This window comes from Molothrus ater, chromosome 7 (genome assembly GCF_012460135.2).
Source record: "Molothrus ater isolate BHLD 08-10-18 breed brown headed cowbird chromosome 7, BPBGC_Mater_1.1, whole genome shotgun sequence".
Lineage (NCBI taxonomy): Eukaryota > Metazoa > Chordata > Aves > Passeriformes > Icteridae > Molothrus > Molothrus ater.
Genome location: NC_050484.2, coordinates 4,701,715 through 4,721,334, shown reverse-complemented (window position 1 = coordinate 4,721,334; position 19,620 = coordinate 4,701,715). Strand labels below are relative to the sequence as shown.

The window sequence follows — 19,620 nt, the reverse complement described above, 5'->3', positions numbered from 1 at the left end:
AGGCAGGTTCTGTGACCATATGTCAGTGCAGCATTGACAAGGCAGTGTGAAAAAGAGGCTGACAGCATATAAATAAATAAATAAATAAATAAATGAAATTTTGGTTTGGTTGGTTTTCAGTTTTTGCTTTCCCAACCACCAAGGTCCTCAGTTTCTTGGAGCATGGGTGTATAGGCTGGATGTTGAGGATGTGTAGCAGTGTTTTGAGTCTGCTTATGTATCCTGCACTTTTTTAAATTGCCCTTTCAGGATAAAGTTTAATAACTCCTTTTTACTTCTTTCTCTACCCAGGGTTTTTTCCATTTTGAGTGTAGCAACCTCAACCCTTTGTAAGTGATCTGCTGGCAGAAGTGTCTGGGCAGGGTGCAATTCCCAGGTTGATTTGGCCCCGTGTGCCAGCATGGTGAGGGTTTAAATGGGAGATTCTTTGGGAAGCCTCAGAGAAGAGGCAGCTGTTGTTTGAGCGGCTGTGGTTTATTCTGGTGCCAGCCACCCCCACTGCACCTGTTGGCACTTGAATTATGGCCATTTCGTGCATAGCAACTCAATAAGGCAAGGTAGGATTTTAATAGAACAGGCTGATACCCAGATGGGGATTAAAGAAGTTTCATGAACACTTAAGGAAGAGAGAGGAGCTCTCTTTATTTAAGGGCAGGGATGTAACAATACTTCCCTAAGCAATGGCTGTTCCCAGTGTTGCTGCAGCAGGGGTAGTTGGCCTCTTCTTGCCTGGTGTTGGGCCTGTTGCCAGTTACAGAGTGTCTGTAACTTCTGATTGCCCTTTCTAGCTGTCCCTAAAGCTGTAAATAAAGGCATCAGGGAGAATTCTTTCCTGAGAGTGCTGCTTACCTGCTCTTGCAGCAGTACAGAGGAGATTTGGCTGGGAAAAGTGGCTCTGCACAGTCCCCTGCAGCAGGTCCACCCTGCCTAGTTTTGGATCTTACCACCTTTGGAGCTGTTCTGACAACAGATACCAGGTCTTCTTCTCCCAAAAATGTTGTAAATGCTGATGCTGGTGATAGTGCCCTAATTAATTACTCCTCCTCCCAGACCCCAAAGAGTTTTTCATTAAGATCAAGTCAAGTGATACTGGAAATGTCCATATTTATACTTTTTATAAAACTTTATTTTTGTGGTATGCAATGTACAGGGAAAATGAATTAACTGCTGAATGCTGTTTTGAGTGGGTTTGAAGAGATGGGAAAAAAAAAAGACTTCATAGCCTCAAAGTGACCACAAGGATTTATGGATGCTTTATTTTTCCAATAAATTACATTGTTTCAATGCAAATAACATGGAAAGAGATGGTTGGGATGGATGGACCCTGGATGGTAGAGTTTATTCCATGTAGTTTGCTTTGGTAAAAGCTCAGGTTTTTTCAATGAAAGTGTAGTGACCAAAGGTGACACCCATGGATGTGCTGGTAAAAAAATGGTGGGGTTGGAGTCATATCATCCAGTTCTATGCAGTTTCCATGTTGATGGTGACAGACTGAGCAAGAATTTCAGGCAAATCTTGAGTGCCATCTGGTCTTTCTAATTTTGGCTTGTTCTGGGAAGGAATTGGAAAGTTGTATTTGAAGTTAATGTTAGCTGAAGAAACAATTGCAAATGACAAACTGAGCCCTTGATTTCTGTTTGGAGGTGTTTGTTTCATACAGTTGGGAATGTGCATTTCCTTGGATAGAATAACTGACAGTTCACATAAGCCCACAAAAGTTTGTTTGCATTTTAAAGACAGCTGCTGTTTTGCTCTTTGTTTTTTGTGATTTTTTTGGGGTTTTTCCCCATCCTCTGGACAAAATAGTAACATATAAAGGCTATGGGGCAGGGAGGGGTTGTTGTTTTTATTTTCCCCTACTTGTAGGAGAAGTGCTAAATAATTGGGTCCTTTTGAAGCCCTCTTTTGGCTATTGATCAATATTCTTCTGTGACAATATTCTTCTTCAGATGATTATTTTGTTTGAAGATTATTTTGTTCTCAGTAGCTCATGTGAGTATTCAGGCCACTCTGTCTTAACAGAAATCTACAAATTATTGGAAGGTGTTGCTTTGATTTCCATTTAAAAACAATCTCAATTGTGCTTGTAGGATAAATGTCTCAGGTTGTCAATTTGCATGGTGTTTGAAAAATCTACTAAACACCAATGAGTTACAGGGCTGTGAACAAGAGCAAGGAATCTGCACTCCTGCTATCTTTGTTTTTGGACAACATTCTCTTTTTATTCTTTTCATATTGTTGGGGAGATGATGGTGTCAGGGTTTTGTAGCCTCTGTTGGCTGTGGGTCTATAGAAGCCTTTATGGATAGCAAGCAGATGAAGTTAAGTGTACAAATGAGAAGAACATACCATTTGGTACCTGGAGAATTCCTCTTAGACTGACAGGATGTGCTTTACAAATGCTGTGGAAAAATACAGATATGCTAGTTAGAAAGAGCAGCAAATATTACTTTGGGGAATAGCCCTAAAATTAAAAGCTGTTCATGAGTTGATGGCATTAAAAATCTGCATCTGGTTGGATTTGATCTGCTATGGTTATAGAAAGTTTTAAGTGTTTAATGTTGTACAAATCAAGCTCTCTTCTTGCTTAAGTGTAATAAGACAGTAGCTATTGGATACAATCACTGCAACTGCTTTTAAGAAAGTCAGAGCTTAGAGATTTGGTGTTGACCAAAATAGCCTCCTGTGCTGTGGCTGAATGGGGTCTTTGGCATGGTGTGACTGCAGGATAAGCACATTGCCATGGTTGTTCTCACACAACTCAGCTGGAGCTTTGTCTGATCTGCCTGAGAAGCTAAAAGCCCACTGTAATGAAACTGTAAAAGAAAGGAGAAATGTAGGATGGATGTTGAGCTCTTGCACTTACCCTCATAGTTGATGCAGCCATTTGAGTCCTCCTGGCCTTTCATGAGCTCATCTACTTCTTCTTCTGTCATCTTCTCACCTGGGAGTGGAGAGAACTTGTTTCATTCTTCCACACAGAACTGAGGCTGAAACCTACAGCTTTTCCAAAGGCTTTTTTATTTTCTGAGTTGGTGAAAAAACACCTATATATGACATGAGCTTAATGAATTTTAACTTTCTTTAGAAGACAGAGACATATATGCCTAGTGATTCTAGTTATTCCTACAGAGTAAAGAAATTTCCATGCAGCAAATCCTCTACTTTTGTCCATTTGTGTTATGTCACTGAGATGTACAGACTTTTCTCTATATTCATCAAATAACAGTCACTCTTAATATCTTGTCTGAATTTAGATGTCATAAGCCTAGCCTTTTCCTTTGGACTTTAGTGGGAACCCCAAAGCTCTGTTTGCTTTCTTTGCGGATTCACAGTTAGGAAACCCAAAGTCTTGTCTGACTTAGTCGGCTCCTACCTCTTCAAACTGTTTGGACTGCCTTTCCTTCCTCTCTCATGCCTCCAAAGAGCAGCAGCTCTGGAAGTGCTTGCAGAGAGGATGATCCCTTACCCAGAGTAGCCAGGACGTGGCGGAGCTCAGCGCCCATGACTGTGCCATTGCCTTCCTTGTCAAAGACACGCAGACCTTCAACGAAGTCTTCAAAGGTGCCCTGTTCCTTGTTGTTGGCAGCTGCTTGCAGCATGGGCAGGAACTCTTCAAAAGTGATCTTCTTGGCATTCATCTCTGGGGGAAAAAACACCAGTTGTTACATGCTAGGTGTTTGTAGGTGTATTCCTTAGGCATATTAGCCCTCAAATGTGGGAGAGCTCTCCCTTTCACAGCTCTTTGTAGCCTTTAGTCTTTGCTTCAGAAGTTGACAGTTCCTCTCCAGAATCTGGATTCTCTTATCCTATTAGTTTTCACATACATCTGATTTTTCATATCCAGGATCCTTCTCACATAGCTTTGTATGCTTGTGTGCATGCTATATTTTTCTTTCAGAAATGAAATTTGCTACATGAGTTAAAAAGATTTGGGGAGTGAGAGAACTTCAGAATACAGTCAAACAAAAATCTTGAGCCCCAGCAATGGAGAAAAGGTAACCAGAGTGGGACTTAGACAAGATGCTGAGGTTGCTCATATGTTACTGACCTCTTCAGGGTCTCTTTGATGTGGTGGCAGAGCCTATTAGCAAAAGAATAAACTGAGTAGAACTAGGAAAGTACATAGTTGTGGGTTGCCAATAGTAAATTTGGGCATGTCCACAATGGAGGTTTAAGACCTCCCGAGCTTAGTCCATCTAACCCCTTTCCTCTCATGAGCCAAAATTTGTAGTCCTCAGTGAGAACTTCCCCAAGTGTTTCTCATTTTGGTTTGTTTTGGGGGTTCAAGGCTGCTAAATAAAATAATCTTTTTTTTTATTCTTTCTTCTTCCCTCCTGGATCTTTCCATTGCCAGCCTTCATCTAGGCAGCAACAAAATATAATAGATGGAAATAGATGAGCAGGTATTTTTCACTACACAGTTGTTACAAAACCTATTTTACTATGCAGTCATTGTCAGTTATTGCTGGAATCACTGAAAGTCCTGGTATGATTTCACCTCTGTGTTAGTCCTCAATGCTTCCTGCTGGTACCAAAGCTTTCTGAATTGTTCCTCAGAGTTGTCTTTTCCAGGCCAGAGGATGTGAATATAATTTAGCCTGTCTTAATATGGCTCTGCATGACTGAAATCAGGGATCACCTGCTTCTAGGTTCTTGTTAAAATGAGTGGACTATAGTATTTATCCTTTTTTTTAATCTCTAAAAGGGAGGAAAAAGAAATAAAAAATGGCTGCAGTAATAAATGACCAGTGTATGCTTCAGTGTGCCCAGGTTTGCAGGAGCTTTGGGAAGACCATTCCAGTCAGCTGAAATATACAGGTGGGGTTCCAGTCCCAGGCATGTCTTGGCTTATGCAGAAGTCCTTGCAGTGGAAGGACCTGAAGAGCTGAGTATCAGTTGTTAGAAGTGGACCCACAGCTCTCCAGGCAAAGGCTGGGGCACTAATGGACTGTGAGCAATTACCTGCACTGAGTTCACACCAAAACAGTCCTTATAGAGAATTCTCTGTGTCTTAAGCAGAAGGTTTTCCTCTATTCCCTATCAGCATTGTTCTCTTCCAAAGGAATGAGTGAAAATACCATGAATTGCTGCATAGCCCCCCTGTTTCCCATTAGAGCACAAGCTCCCCTCTCTCTTGCTGTGACTATTGTTGCCTGATTGCTGTTCCCAGTCTCAGGAGCAGCTCAAAAGACTGCAGGGCACTTACCCTCTTTGCTGGGGTTGCCCAGAATTTTGTTGACCTCTGCATTTGTTGGGTTCTGCCCCAGTGCCCGGATGATATCTCCAACCTGGCTGAGGGTGATCTTGGCATCACCAGTCCTGTCAAAGAGGAGGAAGGCCTCCTTGAAGTCTGCAAGAGAAGAGCAACATTGAGCCAGGCAGCTCCCTACTGACAAAGATGTGAGCCTGCTGTCTCCTGGCACTGTTCCACTGACTCCAGGGGAGTTAGCCAGGGGAATCTTTGGCCCATAGTCCCAAGAAAAACTCCTCCCCTCTGACATTTTGGTTTCACTATTTTTAAACTTTTATATCTACCTTTCATGTCTTCCTGGCTGTAATAGCCATCAATAGCTTTTTGATTGGCCCTGTAGTTATTTCAAGGACAGGGGAAGATAAGTTCTCTACCAACACTGTCATTCAAGAACAGGTTCCTTCACGTGATGTAGCAGCAGATAGTAAAAATGTTGTTATCCACTTCACCTTATCTCTCCAGAGAACTGGGACTGTCAAGAGCCTAGCAGTGCAAAACCTTTGCCTGCTTCAGTGGGTTCTACCTGCAATCCCAGCACCTCAGCTACACAGTGCTAAAAGGAAACTTGAAGGTGGATTTCAAATGCTTTTACTGTTGTTTTCCCTTAAAATTCCCTTACAATGTGATTGCCAAACATGTTTGTTCCCTCTTTTTTTTCTATTCTTTGTAGTTTTTCCCTGCTTCTTACAGATGCAAGAATATTCCACTTTTCCAGTGGAAGTACTCATGTGATGCCTTTTCTTGTGCATTTCCAGTGTGTTCACTTTGCAACTTCACTTCTTTCAATACTGCCAAGTGATCAGTGTTCATTTATTTCCCCTTGTTGGACAAGAACTTTGGGTACAGGCATTCTTCCTACAAAAAATCAGCGCAGATAGTTGCCTTCATTGCATCACCAGTCTTCATCTTCTGTTGTGAAGTTCCATGGCAATCATATTACTCTATTTTTTGGCTTTTTAGAGAATTTGAATAAAGAAGAGTGGCTTTAAAAAAAGAGGAGGGGAACAAAGGTCAACTGGCTTAAAAGCTGTCTTTGAACCCCATTGCCACAAGCATCTTGGTTTGTGCTGTTGATGTCTTCTGCACTGCAGTGTCTGATGATGCTGTGCTTTAGCTCCAAGTAAACTCAGTAAAATGTCTTTTCCTTGGCCATGATTCTCTTCCAGCAGCCACACAGTCTGTGTGTTCCACAGCCTGTGTAATATCCATTCTGCTTTGGGGCAGGTTTAGGAATAAGAAACCACATTTCAGATCATGTCTTCATTCATCTTGTGCTAGGGATGTGATGCAGAGGTATTTATGGTTTTGCTTTATTCTTCCTTGTATACCACCATGGAGTTGTTGCTGGCACCCAGTAGAAGTGCTGAAACACAGTGTCAGCCAGCTAGGCTGTAATCTAATACATCTGAAACTAATCCTCTTACTGTCTCATGTGAGACACCTATAACCCTTTGCTGCTACCTCTCTTTCCTTCCAGCTTTTATTGCAGGGTGTGAAATTATGGCCTTCTGGACCAGTGCAGAGCTTCCTGATATCAGCTCCAGCAGCTGAGATGGGTGGAGCTGTAGTGATTTGTACCATATTATCTGATCTTTCATCTGCTAAATCAATGACATTTAGCTGCAGTGAGGTATAAAGCAATGCCAGTGTGATAACAGCAAAGCCATCAGGAGAGTTTCTCCCTTTTGTAAATCCCAACAAGTTTCATGTTCCCTGGGTTCTGAACACAGCTCCCAGCTTGGAGAAAAGGACTGATTGATTTTTGTCTCTCACGCATGCATTTCACTGCAATATATCTTTGCTGTGGGTTTTTATTTTGAAGTTTTTATTTAGAATTTTTTATTTTTATTTTTTAAGAGCCAGTCCTAGTTTATAGCTCTGCTGGAGCAAGCATGTTCAAAGTCTGTCTGAGGATGGTACTACACAGCTGCTGGCTGCATCAGCCTGTGCAGATAGAAATAGTTACTGAGGGTGGGCATATCTGCTCCTGGGAAATTCTCCCTTTCTCAAGTATTTGCTCTGTTTGCTTGGTTCAGCCATTGTAAAGTTACAGCAGCTGGATGATCTGAAATACATAGGGAAGCTGAAAGAAATATTTTGCTTTCAAAATATTGCCAGCAGCTTTCAATTGAGGACATTTTTCCATAAACCCACCCAATCCTTTTGTAAAAGTTTCAGAATCAAGAAGTAAGGAAGAGTCCAAATGACTTCTTTTGTGACCAAGAGAGTTTGGACTGCAAGAAGAGAATTTCTCACTTGCTGCACTGTACCTCTCCTTATTGCTTTGTTGGAATTACCGAGAGCAGACTCATCTTCACAAAGTTTAGGGCTCTCTCAAGACCTCTTTCTAGCTATTCCACTCCCTCTGAATTTCTAGGAAATCCTTGTATCTTCCTTTCTAAACACTTTCTTTAGTCTACTGTATGCGCTACTGATTTTTTTACATTTTAAAATATTACTTAATAGAGCCCAAATGCATCTCTTAGACTATTTTAAACACTTAAAATTAGATTTCCAGAGCTTCAGTGAGAACTATTTTTCATGTCAGATCTTTTATCTTTTTCTAGAAGATTGAAACAAAAGATTTGGAAGCTGCAAGTTGCTTGTGAATCAAAGAATACAGCAAGATGCTCAAGAATTGCAGCATATTCACACCATTGTGTAAGCAGCAGTTTACACAACTCACTTATTTGCTGACTGTTTCCATGCTTAAAGAATAATTTTACAGTAAAACAGCCTTTGTTCCTCCCCTTCCAGAACACCCCCTGGCAAAAGTGACATACAGAACTCTTGCATCTTCTGTTCATGCGAGATTGCAAAGTCACTGCAGCCAAGTTAAATTTTCAGCCCACTTCCTCCTTCTGTTGTCCTCCTTCTGCCTATTTCCCCTGGGACTGTCAAGTTCAAGGCTTATTTTCAGCATCCTTGTGAAGAGCCAGAACAGGAGCACATGTGAAGAATGTTCAGTAAGCAGAGACAGTGTTTTTCCTCTTTGTACCATGGTATAAACTTCTCAGTTCAGACAGCATGTAAACAAACATCCAGATAAATTACATGTAGATCTACAGCCACCTTCTTGTTCAGCATAAGTCATCACTGCTCTGAAGTCAAGAGTGTGGTGGTTTATATCAGATGAAGTCTGAGCTCATTGTTTTATAAAAGTTAATTTCTGAGCCTGTAGCTCTTTTTGAACCCACACACATGTAAAAGGTATCAGCTCTCTTGTAACTTACCATCCTGTTGCTCCTTGGAGAACTCGATCTGTTGGAAGGAAATCAATCACAAAAAATAGCTTAGGAAGGGGGGCTGGGGGAGAACCTGTGTGTTTTCTAAAGCATCCAGCTCAATCCATGAGTCATCTTCCAGAAGAGCAAAAAAGTGGCCTGTCAAATGTGCAGAAGTAATGCAGATAGCAAAAGAGCTCTTAAGGCTAGTGAATATTTAGCATTTGGTAGCCATTTTGCTCCCCCTCCTTCCCCCTGGTAAAGTTTAACTTTGATTTCACTTACCATTGATTTCATCAGCAGAGAAGGACTGCAGTGGGGGAGAAAAAGAGAGAGAAAAAAGAGAACTAGTACTGCTGAAAATGCACTGAGAGAAAGTAAATAGCACCAAGTACCTGAGGCTTTCACTTCTGTCTTGCCTAATGTAGTTAGGCCATAGCAACGTAATCTAGCAACTGCCTGCATAAAAATGCACCAGCACATCTATTCTTAAAGTTTTGCTTAAAATCTACATCCCAGGGAAAGACAGAGCTGTGGCAAGAAGCAACAAAAATAGAAAGTCTCTTAACTAAAAAAGTCCTAATTAATTACCATCAGGTCCATTTACTGTTTTACCACAGATCCATTTTAGTTATACAATTTGAAGTAATATTTCTAAACAAGCAGCTCTTTTTTATTAACATAGAAGTTAAATTATTCCCTTAAAGTTTATGTCTCAAATTAGTTTTTGATTGCACGCTGTCTCATAAAGTACTAATATATGATATTTGTTTATATAAAATATGATTTTTCCTTGCCACTTTAGCTGGTTGCATTTGATTAAAAAAAGCTTAGTAAATTGTAACCCTTCTGTCAGAAGCTGTGGGAGCTGCACCACTACTGTTGCCTGGTTCAAAACTGGAGGCTAACTGGAAAACCTTTAGGTTTTAACAGGAAAACCAAGCAGACCTAAACTGTCTCCTGGACTGTCCTTCCCCCCCACCCAAGACCTAACATGGGCAAGAAGCCCTATTTACTGCTGTAAACTACACTGGCTGGCTGCTAACAATTCCAGTGCACCCACCATGGTTGAGTTGGAAATGCAGAGCAGCAGACAGGCAGGAAGGATTAGCTGGGAGGTCTTGAGAGTGGTCCTGCTTTCCTTGCCTTTCTTCCCCTTATTTATCTGGCAGTGCTGACGGCATTGCCTGGATTAGGTGTCAGAAGGAAGAGGTCCCTCCCCTTGGCGAGTTCTTTAGCTTTCTTAGGGCAAAGTGACAGGAGGATCCATGTCTTGATAGACATCTTATGATGGCTATTTTTAGGAGGCTGAAGAGGGGCAGGGAGTGACAAGCAATAAGTTTGATTCATGTCAGCACTTTCTGGGTCCATACCATCAGGAGGAGATATTCCTTGTCCAGACCTACCAAGACTTCCTTATAGGGAAGGATTCTATTTCTCTGATAAGCTGTAGAGTCAGGAGCAGTGAGGGTGAGGAGCTGGCTGGTTCCACACGTGGCTTGCAGGATGTGTGAGATGCAGCTGAATGGTCCTCATATCTTTGCTGGGCTTTGCTCAACCCTTTCCATGGATAATCCAGTGCCCAACATGAGTAGTACTGCTGCCTGTCTGCTCAAGTTGTTGACACTGAGCAGAAAAGTTATCTGTCAACAGAGAAGCTGACAATCCTTCTGGGAAGCTTTTCCTCTGCACACTCTGATCATGTTTTCCAAATTTTTAACATTTTAAAGGGAAAAATTATCTGTGCAGTTTGGAACCAATTGTATGAAGTTAGTGGCTGATGTGTAGATGTACCTGGCAGGGCAGTGGGAAATCTGTATTCATAGGAGCCTGGGATCTCTAGGATACTTTTCCTCTGGGGCTTGAGTTAGGCACAGCACCAGGGTGCTGAGTTTGGAGCTCCCAGGTGTGTATGGAAGTGGTGCTGCTCAGGTGTTTGTGAGGTTGAGGCAAAGGAGAAGCTGTGATAGAAGCTAAGCACCCCAAAAGCCTTTGTGAACTGGAAAGATGACTGTTCAGGGTGGGGAATGGGGTACTTGCTTTTTGGGTTGCAGGGTGGTCATGGTGGGCCTACAGACAGGGAGCAGGAGGTAGAGGCTGCCACTCCTTTAGTAGCAAAGACCAAGGCACACCTTGCAGCATCCCCCAAGACCAGGTAAAATACCTCAGTGGATGTTATGACTTGTAAAAGGATTGGCAAACTTTGCTCCAAGCTTCTTCCATTCCCTGTTGCCTCAACAAGCTCAAGAGTGTCATGAAGCCAGGGTAGGAAGAGTTGTGTGACAACTGGGAGCAGACTCCCAGTTCTGAACTCAAATCCCCCCTTTTAATTTCTATTAGTTGCCCCTGCTAAGCAGTCACTGCTCTTGGTTGTCTAAAACTGAAATGTGATTAGTGAGGAAAACCTTCTCCTGTAGCTTGCTCTTCTCCTGAAGAGAGGCATAACCTCCACCACTGTGTGTTTTCAGTATGTTGAATACTCTGAATGAGAAAATCCAATTCAATCAGATTATTTTACTGTTGTTTTGAAACTGAGCAATCAAATTAAGTGGATTTGAGATACTAGCCTCCTACCTCCTATTAAAAAAAAAAAAAAGAAAGATGCAACTGGAAAGATTTTTCTGAGCTTGCCATTTTAGCTGGAAAACGCCCTGTTTGAACAAATTATATGCAATTTTTTAGAAATATCTGGAAATATACTGAGTATGAAAAAAGCTCTGCTGACAGTTCTTTGCTTTTGGTTGGTTTGTTGCTGGGTTTTGGTGGTTTTTTCTGCTATTTGTAATCTATTAGCCTGTGAGAACAGGGATGTTCTCATGATGGTGTAGCCACAATCAGGTGTGGCTGCATAGAAAAGGGACTGATGGTTTTGCCCTGGGTTTGCTGACATAGGTTTAGCACAGTTCAGAGTTCCTGATTTACACTGGCTGGGATTGGAATTCAGGCAAGTGAGAAAGCTCCTCAAGATCTTGGCCATCAGTCCTAATGCATTAATAGAAGAGCTTTTGAAAGACTGAAATGGTGTCTGGGTCAATGGAGTACTGTTGCTTTTTGTGGAATTTTCTTTCTGCTTTCAGCATCTTGTTCTCCAGTGCTGGCAACTAGGAAATGTTCCCCTGAAAACAGATTTGAATTTTTAAATTTGTTTTTGGTTTGGTTTTTTTTTTGTTTGTTTTTTTTTGTGGTTTTTTTTTTAGAGAAAACTTAGATTCCTTCTCTTGAACAGGTAGGTTCTATGTTTGGCTACAACAAAACTCATTCCAAAAGATGCCAAGCAGAAAGTAATTGCAGTGCACTTGTCTTGGACATAAAAACCAGATACCTGGATTAGTCATCTGGCTTAAATTGGCTATCAAATATTATCAGCTGAGAGGGGTCTACAAATAAGCTGATTGTCTTTTGACCATATGGGAGTTTGGCTCAGAGTTCAGATTAACAAAAACTAGTGCACTGTAGCCCTTCATTTTAATACTGATCCTTGAATACCATCTCACTAGACAGAGTTTTACTGGGGAGGAATATTCTAGCATGGGCATGTTGCATTCACTGAAATGAAGAATCACCCTGCTCTAAGACAATAGAGCTGTCAAGGGGATTAAAATGTACTTGCTTTCAGTAAGGGCAGCTACAAAATGGCCTCGATGAAAAATATTTCAAATACTCCTTGAAAGAAATCAAAAGTGAGATTTCCAGTTCTAAAAGGAGCTTTCAGAAAATTCAAAAGGGACAAAGAAGTATTTTGCAGTGATCTGGTCTTTGTTCTGATCCTGGCAGTGTTCTCTGCATTGTCAGAGGACACTGAGTCTTGAGGCTTTAGGGATGATTTTGATATTTCAGGGAGCTCAGTTTAACAACAACTGAATGCTCCACCCCTAGCAAAAAGAATGAAAGGTTGAAGCAACTGCAACCCACGGGAAAGACCAGAACTACTTGGATTTCTCTAATTTCATATAGCCCTATGGGCAGAGTTGTTATCCAGAAGGATATCTGTGCCAAAGAAAAAGGTAGTGTGTTTTGAGTTTGGTTTTTTTTATTGGTTTTGTTCCTTGCATTATCTGTGACTACTTTCTAATAATTCTGTTGCCAGAGGTATTCTGACCAGGTCCCCAGTTAAAGGGTGGAGCTGATGGGGTTGTATGCAACTCTTTTTCACCAGCTACATGGAGACTCAATCCACAAAAATTTCCTAATTATTAACAGAGTTCCTGATTCCCCACAAATCATTGGTTTCTGTGCCTTAGGGCCTCAAGCTTTGCAGTGTGATGCTGTGCTCACCTCTTTAGGCTGGTGGGCACTGGGACTGAGCACAGCTCTGCTGAGGGACACCTGCCTTGTGCTCCCTGTAACTCAGGAAAGGTCTGGACAGGATGGAAAGCCCTGGGAAAAGGTGCTGCTGGGAGTTAAAGCATTAAACTGCTCCCTTTGTTTGTTACCTTTTGGATGAATGACAAGAAGTGAATCATCTCAGGAGTTTATTAGAGAATTACTAGCTATTTAAAGGAAAACTCTGTCTCTTTAAAAGAGAATAAGACATATTGGATATCTTGGAAAATCAGAGAGGAGAAAGTCAGAGATTCTCCTAGGATACTCATTGTATATTTAGCCTCCTATTCAGGACTGGAGGGGTTTTAAATTTTTTAATGAAGTTAAGATAGGATTGTGCCCACAGTAGTTTATAAACCTGCTCACTATTAATGTCTGCTCCTTGATTAATACAGCTGCACATCTTTTCTAGTAGACATCACTGAGTGCAGGATTACACAGCTTCCAAACCCCTCTGAAAAGCAGGTTGTCCTTTTCCCACCCCTCACCTCAGTTCCATAACTTGTGCAATCAATGCCACAGGTTTTAGAGAGGCTGCTTCTCAATTAAGTAAGAATTAACAGCCTGATGGATTTAGCTTCCTGCTGTATGAGGCAGAGAAACATTAGAAAAAGAAGAGCTCTTGAGAAACTGAAGTCTGTTTTGAGAACAGTGCTGCCTAGAAACACAACTGAAGAAAGAATAAAAACAACCCCCATTAACACAAGACAGAAAATTGCATGTGTGAGATACTATGAGGTTTGAAAGAATACTTCAGAAATATCTCTGAGTTTAAATGACTTGACTGCAGATTAATTTGACCTTTTTCCTAAGCATTTTGTGTCACTTTCCAGTTTATAGCTTTTTGAAACGTCACAGTTACTTTGCAGCTGTGCAGAAACTTTTGGATGAGCCTTGACGTTTAACTAATGTGCCCTTCTGAAATGTCTGGCTGTGATATGTGCTCTTGCTGCACTCTTGATCACATTTCTTCAGCTTCAGGGGGGAAAGTGCCTTCAGCTGGGCTCATTTGTAAACATGTCCCATTTCTGATTGCTTTTGTGCTGGAATGTGCATAATCAAGGGGATAGACAAGATGTGAGGCTCTGGAGCCCTGATTTTGGAGGGATTTCTTGTTTTAACATGCCTCCCAGTGGCACTGTTAGAGTATTAATGTAATTTAAACCCTTGCTACTTGACATTTAAGTGCTCTGTGGTAAACCAGCCAGCTGAAAGTGCTTCTTGGCAGTGGGTATAAGATGTAATAAAGTCTTAGTGAAACAAGGGCAAATTTCCAGGTTGCTTGTTTCAGATCTCCTTACAGACAACTTCTTTTTCTCCTTGTCATTGGCTAAATTTGTCACCTTCTTCTTGCCTTATGTAAGATTAACTCAGGTATCTTGTTACTATCTTTTACAACATCTCTGGGTTCTGAAGAGGCTTAAAACAGTATTTTAGAAATATTTTGGGGCTGTTTTGATGGGACTAAGGCTCTGCCATATAACTCGTGTTAACACTTGGAGTTACCCTGTGAGCTCTTAAACTGTTACATTTTTTGTCATTTGCTTTCCACTGTTTCTACCAAAGTCTGCCATTCACCAGAGCATCCAAAGGCTACAAGTATTCTTTTTTAAATGCTGTAAAGCTGTTAATTAGTAAGAATGGATCTTATTTAAATAAAAAACCATTATTTTTCAAACAATTTTTCCAGTTAGCAACATTAAGGAAAAGATTCTACTAATCTATGTGGGTAGTCTCTACTTTTGATGGGCTCCTTGCTTAGCAGCAGTTTAGGAAGGCAAAGTTCTTCTGAAAGCTTTGTAAACAAAACTAATCTGTGAGTTTTGTGTGTTGGTTGCAACAGTGTGCCCTGGGGATGTTTGGTGTGCAGCAGTCCTTGTCCAAGGTGCCTCTCCTGGGACACCTTTACGCTGTGCCCTGCCTGTCCTGGGTGTGGCAGCAGCATGGGCTGTGACATGTCAGTGGTGAGGTGCACAGAGCCAAGGGCTGGGGCTGGGGCTGTTCTGGGCTGGATCCTGGATGGTGCTGAGTCCAAGTGGTAGCAGGAAGCTGGTCTGGATGGCATCAGAGAGGCACCTTTACATCTCTTAAGACTGAATTCATATTGACATTTGTCCCCTTCCTACCTGTAAGGACACTTGGGACTGGTGACCTTGTCCAACAGGTCACCCATCCTAAGGAATCCCTTCTGGAGTCATAGCTGGAGATAGATCAGGCATAATTTGAAGACCTGAGCCAAAAGTTTCTAGTAAAAACCTGCTGTCTCATAAAAAAGCCCTTAGCACTTTTGAGCAAAGCCACTGTTGACATTCCTGCTCTCACAGCTTCATGTGGAGTTTGTCTGCAGCACAACAGCTCTCCAAGTGCTTCAGCTGACATTTGCAGTGCTGCTTGCCCTCTAGCCCAGGAGCTTTCTGTCAGTGCATTTTAGTGAGTTTCTCTCTCTCTCTGGGTATATCCAAAGCAATCTCTCTTCAGAGATGACCTACTCAAGTAGTGAATGTAACAAGAAATAAGGATGCTTGGAGAAAAACTTTTTACTGCCTTAAGAGCTCTGCAGTTAAAAACAATCCATGCAACAGGCATCATCATCATGCATCACACACTTACATAAGATTTTAGCAAGTCTTTACTAGTTGGTAGCTTTTATTATTTTTTTTTTCTAAACATTTGGGTGGCTATTGGGTATGGCATAATTGATGTCCTGGGATTTCAGTCTTGAAAATGCAGGCATAGGAAGCCTTGTGTACCCCTAACCTCACTTCCAGTGTGGACACTTGCCCAATCTCTGTCTGTACTCAGGAGAAGATACTCAGCAGTATCCTTGAAGTAAAGGACCTAGTGTGACCAGGTCAAGGCACTAGACATCCAGATCACCATCTGCAGAGTGGCAGCCTGTGAAGCACTGCCCTCAGCATCTTCTGCATCCCAAAACACCCTAGTTGATTTTATGAACCTGGGCTCTGTCCAAGGGCTGGTTACATGTGCTGGGAAGGACCCTTAGATTTCCACCAGAAAACCAACATACTTTTCATGTTGGTAATAGGAACTAAGTTATACAGATTTGTGCAATAGGAAATCCATCAATTTCCCACTGTCTTAGTTAGCAAAACCAAGCATGAGACATCTGCATCATTCATGTTTCATCCCAGTTGTTGCAGAAATAGACCCACAGTAGTGCTTTTTATGAGCTAAACATTTCTTCTCACTCAGTCTTATGTGGGAGAAGAAGGTTGATAAAACACACAAGCTGTGTTTTTAGGAGTGTCCTAGGCCACAGTTTTAATTGCAGAATTCTTGGGGGTCTCTTAAGAAAAATTATCTATATGGTCATTTTGATTTTAATCATGGTGGGTTTCTAGTGATGGCTCTCAGCTGCTTCCACTGCCCAATTATCTTCTCAGTATTTAACTTTTGTGCCTATACAAATCCAAGCCATATTAGTAATAAGGAAAATTGGAAATATACATTTGGTTTGGAAAGGCTTGTGCAAAGACTGAGGTTTTTAAGCTGTTCCCTGAGTAGAGGGAAATAGGTCTTCACACTTCCAGTTAAAAGCAAGTTCCTCATCCCTGCCTTTACTCTCTTCCTATGGTTGTTACACTGTAGCCCAAGGTGAGCTGTAAAAGGGCTCAGTTTAGAGATTTGAGTCTCCCAGTATTCCTGTTACTCAGTTTTATAGTCATTAGATGTTGCTGAAAAATAGAACATATTAGCTGCTGTTGGCATTAGCAAATCACCAAATATTTGTTCTAATTTGGCTAATTTCAAGAGATCAATGAAGAACAGAGAAGAGTCAATGGCCTGTCACAACTTTATCACAGCTTCTGATGGTGATAAACAAACCCAGCTTGAGTTCTCTTAAGGAAGGGGAGAAAAAAGCGCCAAAGTTGCAAAATGTGTACTCCAAAAAATCCAGAAAACCAGATTCCCTGAAGATGGGCCAAGAAGGGCATCTGGGTGGGGAGGTACCACCAAGAGAATCACTACTCATGTTTGTAAACCACCATCTTTGTTTTGGAGGCTATTATGACTTGTAATGCCAACTAAGAATGAAGTGCACAGCCAAATGTGGCTTATTTGGCTGCTGGTTGGGCAACTCTCCCCTTACCCACTCCAGCTGTAACAAGGGGCTTGGATGTGTCTTTATAAAAGCTAACAAAGCCTTTCTGTGTGTTTTCCTGCTGTGTGGCTCCCCAAATCATCATGGCAGTGTAGCCTGACATTCCCAGTCACCTCTCTCAAGCAGCAAACTCTGGCATGGCTGCTAATTCCCTGAGGAGGGAAGCACAGCCCAGTGGATCCCCTTGTTTAAAAAGTGGGTTTTGTATCTGTGTCTGGTCAGTCATTGTGAAGAGCCCTGGGTCAGGATTATTCACTGAGTCCCAGACAAAACCTTAGTTTTTAAGTACTCCCTGCCTCCAAAGTTGTGCTGGAAATGGTGCTGGAACTTTTACCATGCTGAGACTTTGGTGATTGAATGGAAGGACTGAGAAATAATTGAGGGACTGGGCTAAGACTCAGAAAACTGATTCCTGACTCTGCCACATATTCTAGACAAATTACTTACAACCTGGAATTGTTTCCCTTTACTGCCTGAACTCTCAAAATAGGAAAAAGGGTAACAACCCATGGTAGTTGGTTGGGACCCTGGAAGAAAATATTTTGTCTGGTATCTTTCAAAAGAAAGTCTCCCTAAATTCTATCTTTTTTTTTTTTTTTTTTTTTTATCAGTCTGAATATGACAAAACCTGGAGAGTTCTCTCTGTTCTACCAGTGTGTATTTCTTGCTGCTATTTCCTTTGGGTAAAGGAGTGAACTGCAAAGATGCTTCAGAGTACAATTTGACATTTTTTAGCTGATAATATATTATTGTTTATACAAAGATAGATTAGCTAGGTCCAATGGAGTTCAAAATTCTATTTTCTCCTGATTAACTGGACATAGAAAGCTATCAAATCATATTACGTTATTTAGCATGAAATCTAGCTTGGTTCCCCATCATCTAGTGCAATGTGAGGCCTAATTTAATTGTCAGACAGTATGCTCAAAACTTGTGGGTTTTTCATCCATTCTTCAAAATTCTAAGTATTTCAAAATGTCTTTTTTTTTTCCTCTTGTCAATGGCTTCAGCTTCAACCTTATGAGAAGATACATACTTTAGAAAAATACTGACTATAGATTGGGAAAATTAAAGTAAACTTGGAGAAGTTTCACTAAATGGCTCAACATCTCAGGACTATTTGTATTAAGGTATCTGAAATACAATTCATCATGTATAGGTCTTATTAGTAGTCTTTGTCCTTCTTTTACCCATAATAGGCAAGATTCTTTATGTAGAATTTAGCAAATTGGTCCTGGGACCAATCAGCTTGCCATGTAGGTACAGAATAACTATTTATAGCCCTACTCAGAGAAACTAGTCTGTCTCTTCATCTCTTAACTGCTTAGCCTCCCTCTCCTCTTTCCTAAGTAAAGAATCTCCCAAAATGGAGGAGTTTTCTTCAAAGGGTCAGGGCAACAGTTAGTGATGTTGGTTGGCATGCAAAATCTAAAGATATTATGAGAACAAATGACAGTGCAGTCAGAAGGAAACCTCCAAAAGACTCTTTCTCTTTGTTGCTTTCAATTTGCAGCAAATTATAAATTCTCAGCAAACATATAAGGATGAGAGGAAATCACTTGAAGTACTTCCTTCCATGGCTTTCTTGCTCATGGTCTCACCAATGTTTGTTGTACAGTGCAAATGAAAAGAAAATAGGCAAAAGTGTCAAATCTCTCTTTTTAAAACTATTTTGTTTTGTTTCTTTTAAAGATAAGTTCATATTGATCTCAAAGCACATCATCAAAGGGTCATCAGGTGGTTCAAAAATTTGGAAAAGAATTTTAAACTATACAAGATGGGGTTTTGTACAGTGCTATGGGAAAACATTGTATTTCATGTTTCAATAACCCCATTCCTGTCCTCATGTACCTACTTTAGGATATATGGGTGGTTTTTTTTTTTTTTGTGTGTGTTTATTTTAAATTTATCTTTACCAAACAGGTGAGATTGGTACCAGTTGGGCAAAAAGTTCTGAGGTCCACACTCCAACATACTTTTGTCATCCCCAGGCTTCACTCCTTTGTTAAATCATGCACCATGCCTTACACCCTACAGCTACTGAAACACTCAAAAGCTCGGGCAGCTCAGCAAATCCACGGGCTGAGGTTACTCATTCATTTCCCTGCAGTCCCCAGACCGGAACCAAGCCCAGGCCAGGCTTCAGAGCAGCTCTCAGCCAGGACTGTGCTCCCTGTCCCCTGGGCCCCCTCAGGCCATGCTCCCCCCTTTACCTTGATGCTCTTGAGGTCGATGGCAGGTTCTTTGGGCTTGGCTGGTGCTGCCGGTGCTGGTGCTGGCGCAGGCGCCGGTGCCGCGGCCGCCGCCGGTTTCTTTACGTCCTTCTTTGGTGCCATTTTGTGTTGCTTAAATTGGAAAGTAAAAGTGCCCTAAAAAAAAAAAAGTTTAAAAAAAACCCAAACAAAAACCACTTAAGAAGTGATTCCCAGGAGAGGAGCAGTGGTCAGAATGAGCTACAGCCTGTACCCTGGAGGTGGACCCGATGTGCTAAACCCTGTAAGGGCATATATATATTTCACTTAGTGCCTCATACAGTCCTGACACATGCAGCTGGATTGGACAGCCCGATAATCAAGGGGGATGTCATTCTAGCTAGAGCTATAAATGGAATATAAGAGTTCAGGGCTTCATGAGATCAAGGGACTTTTTTCCCCTTTAAAACACAGTCCACCTCCCTGTCTTTTCTATGCATGCAA

General features: G+C 41.4%; 1 protein-coding gene across 2 annotated transcripts; it reads right to left on the bottom strand.

Moving 5' to 3' along the window:
- Positions 1-1,147: 1,147 nt before the first annotated feature.
- Positions 1,148-19,389, bottom strand: MYL1 (myosin light chain 1). Of its 2 annotated transcripts, none has more exons than XM_036387120.2 (7): positions 19,138-19,389; positions 8,488-8,515; positions 5,210-5,353; positions 3,470-3,643; positions 2,867-2,944; positions 2,350-2,402; positions 1,148-1,551 (listed from the first exon to the last, which is right to left on the bottom strand). In XM_036387120.2, exons 1-6 carry the CDS (start codon positions 19,258-19,260, stop codon positions 2,374-2,376), a joined length of 576 nt encoding a protein of 191 aa, XP_036243013.1. In that variant the 5' UTR covers positions 19,261-19,389; the 3' UTR covers positions 1,148-1,551; positions 2,350-2,373. The 2 variants fall into 2 exon arrangements, with proteins under 2 accessions (XP_036243013.1, XP_036243014.1); XM_036387121.2 differs by lacking the exons at positions 8,488-8,515; positions 19,138-19,389 and adding exons at positions 8,764-8,788; positions 9,542-9,622 and having other exon boundaries at positions 1,156-1,551.
- Positions 19,390-19,620: the final 231 nt, after the last annotated feature.

Coding starts and splice junctions, on each gene's coding strand:
- MYL1 (XM_036387120.2), bottom strand. CDS start 19,260: ATGGCACCAAAGAAGGACGTAAAGAAACCGGCGGCGGCCGCGGCACCG. Junction 8,516..19,137: donor TCGACCTCAAGAGCATCAAG/GTAAAGGGGGGA, acceptor TCCTTCCAACAG/ATCGAGTTCTCCAAGGAGCA. Junction 2,945..3,469: donor CCACGTCCTGGCTACTCTGG/GTAAGGGATCAT, acceptor CTCCACTCCCAG/GTGAGAAGATGACAGAAGAA.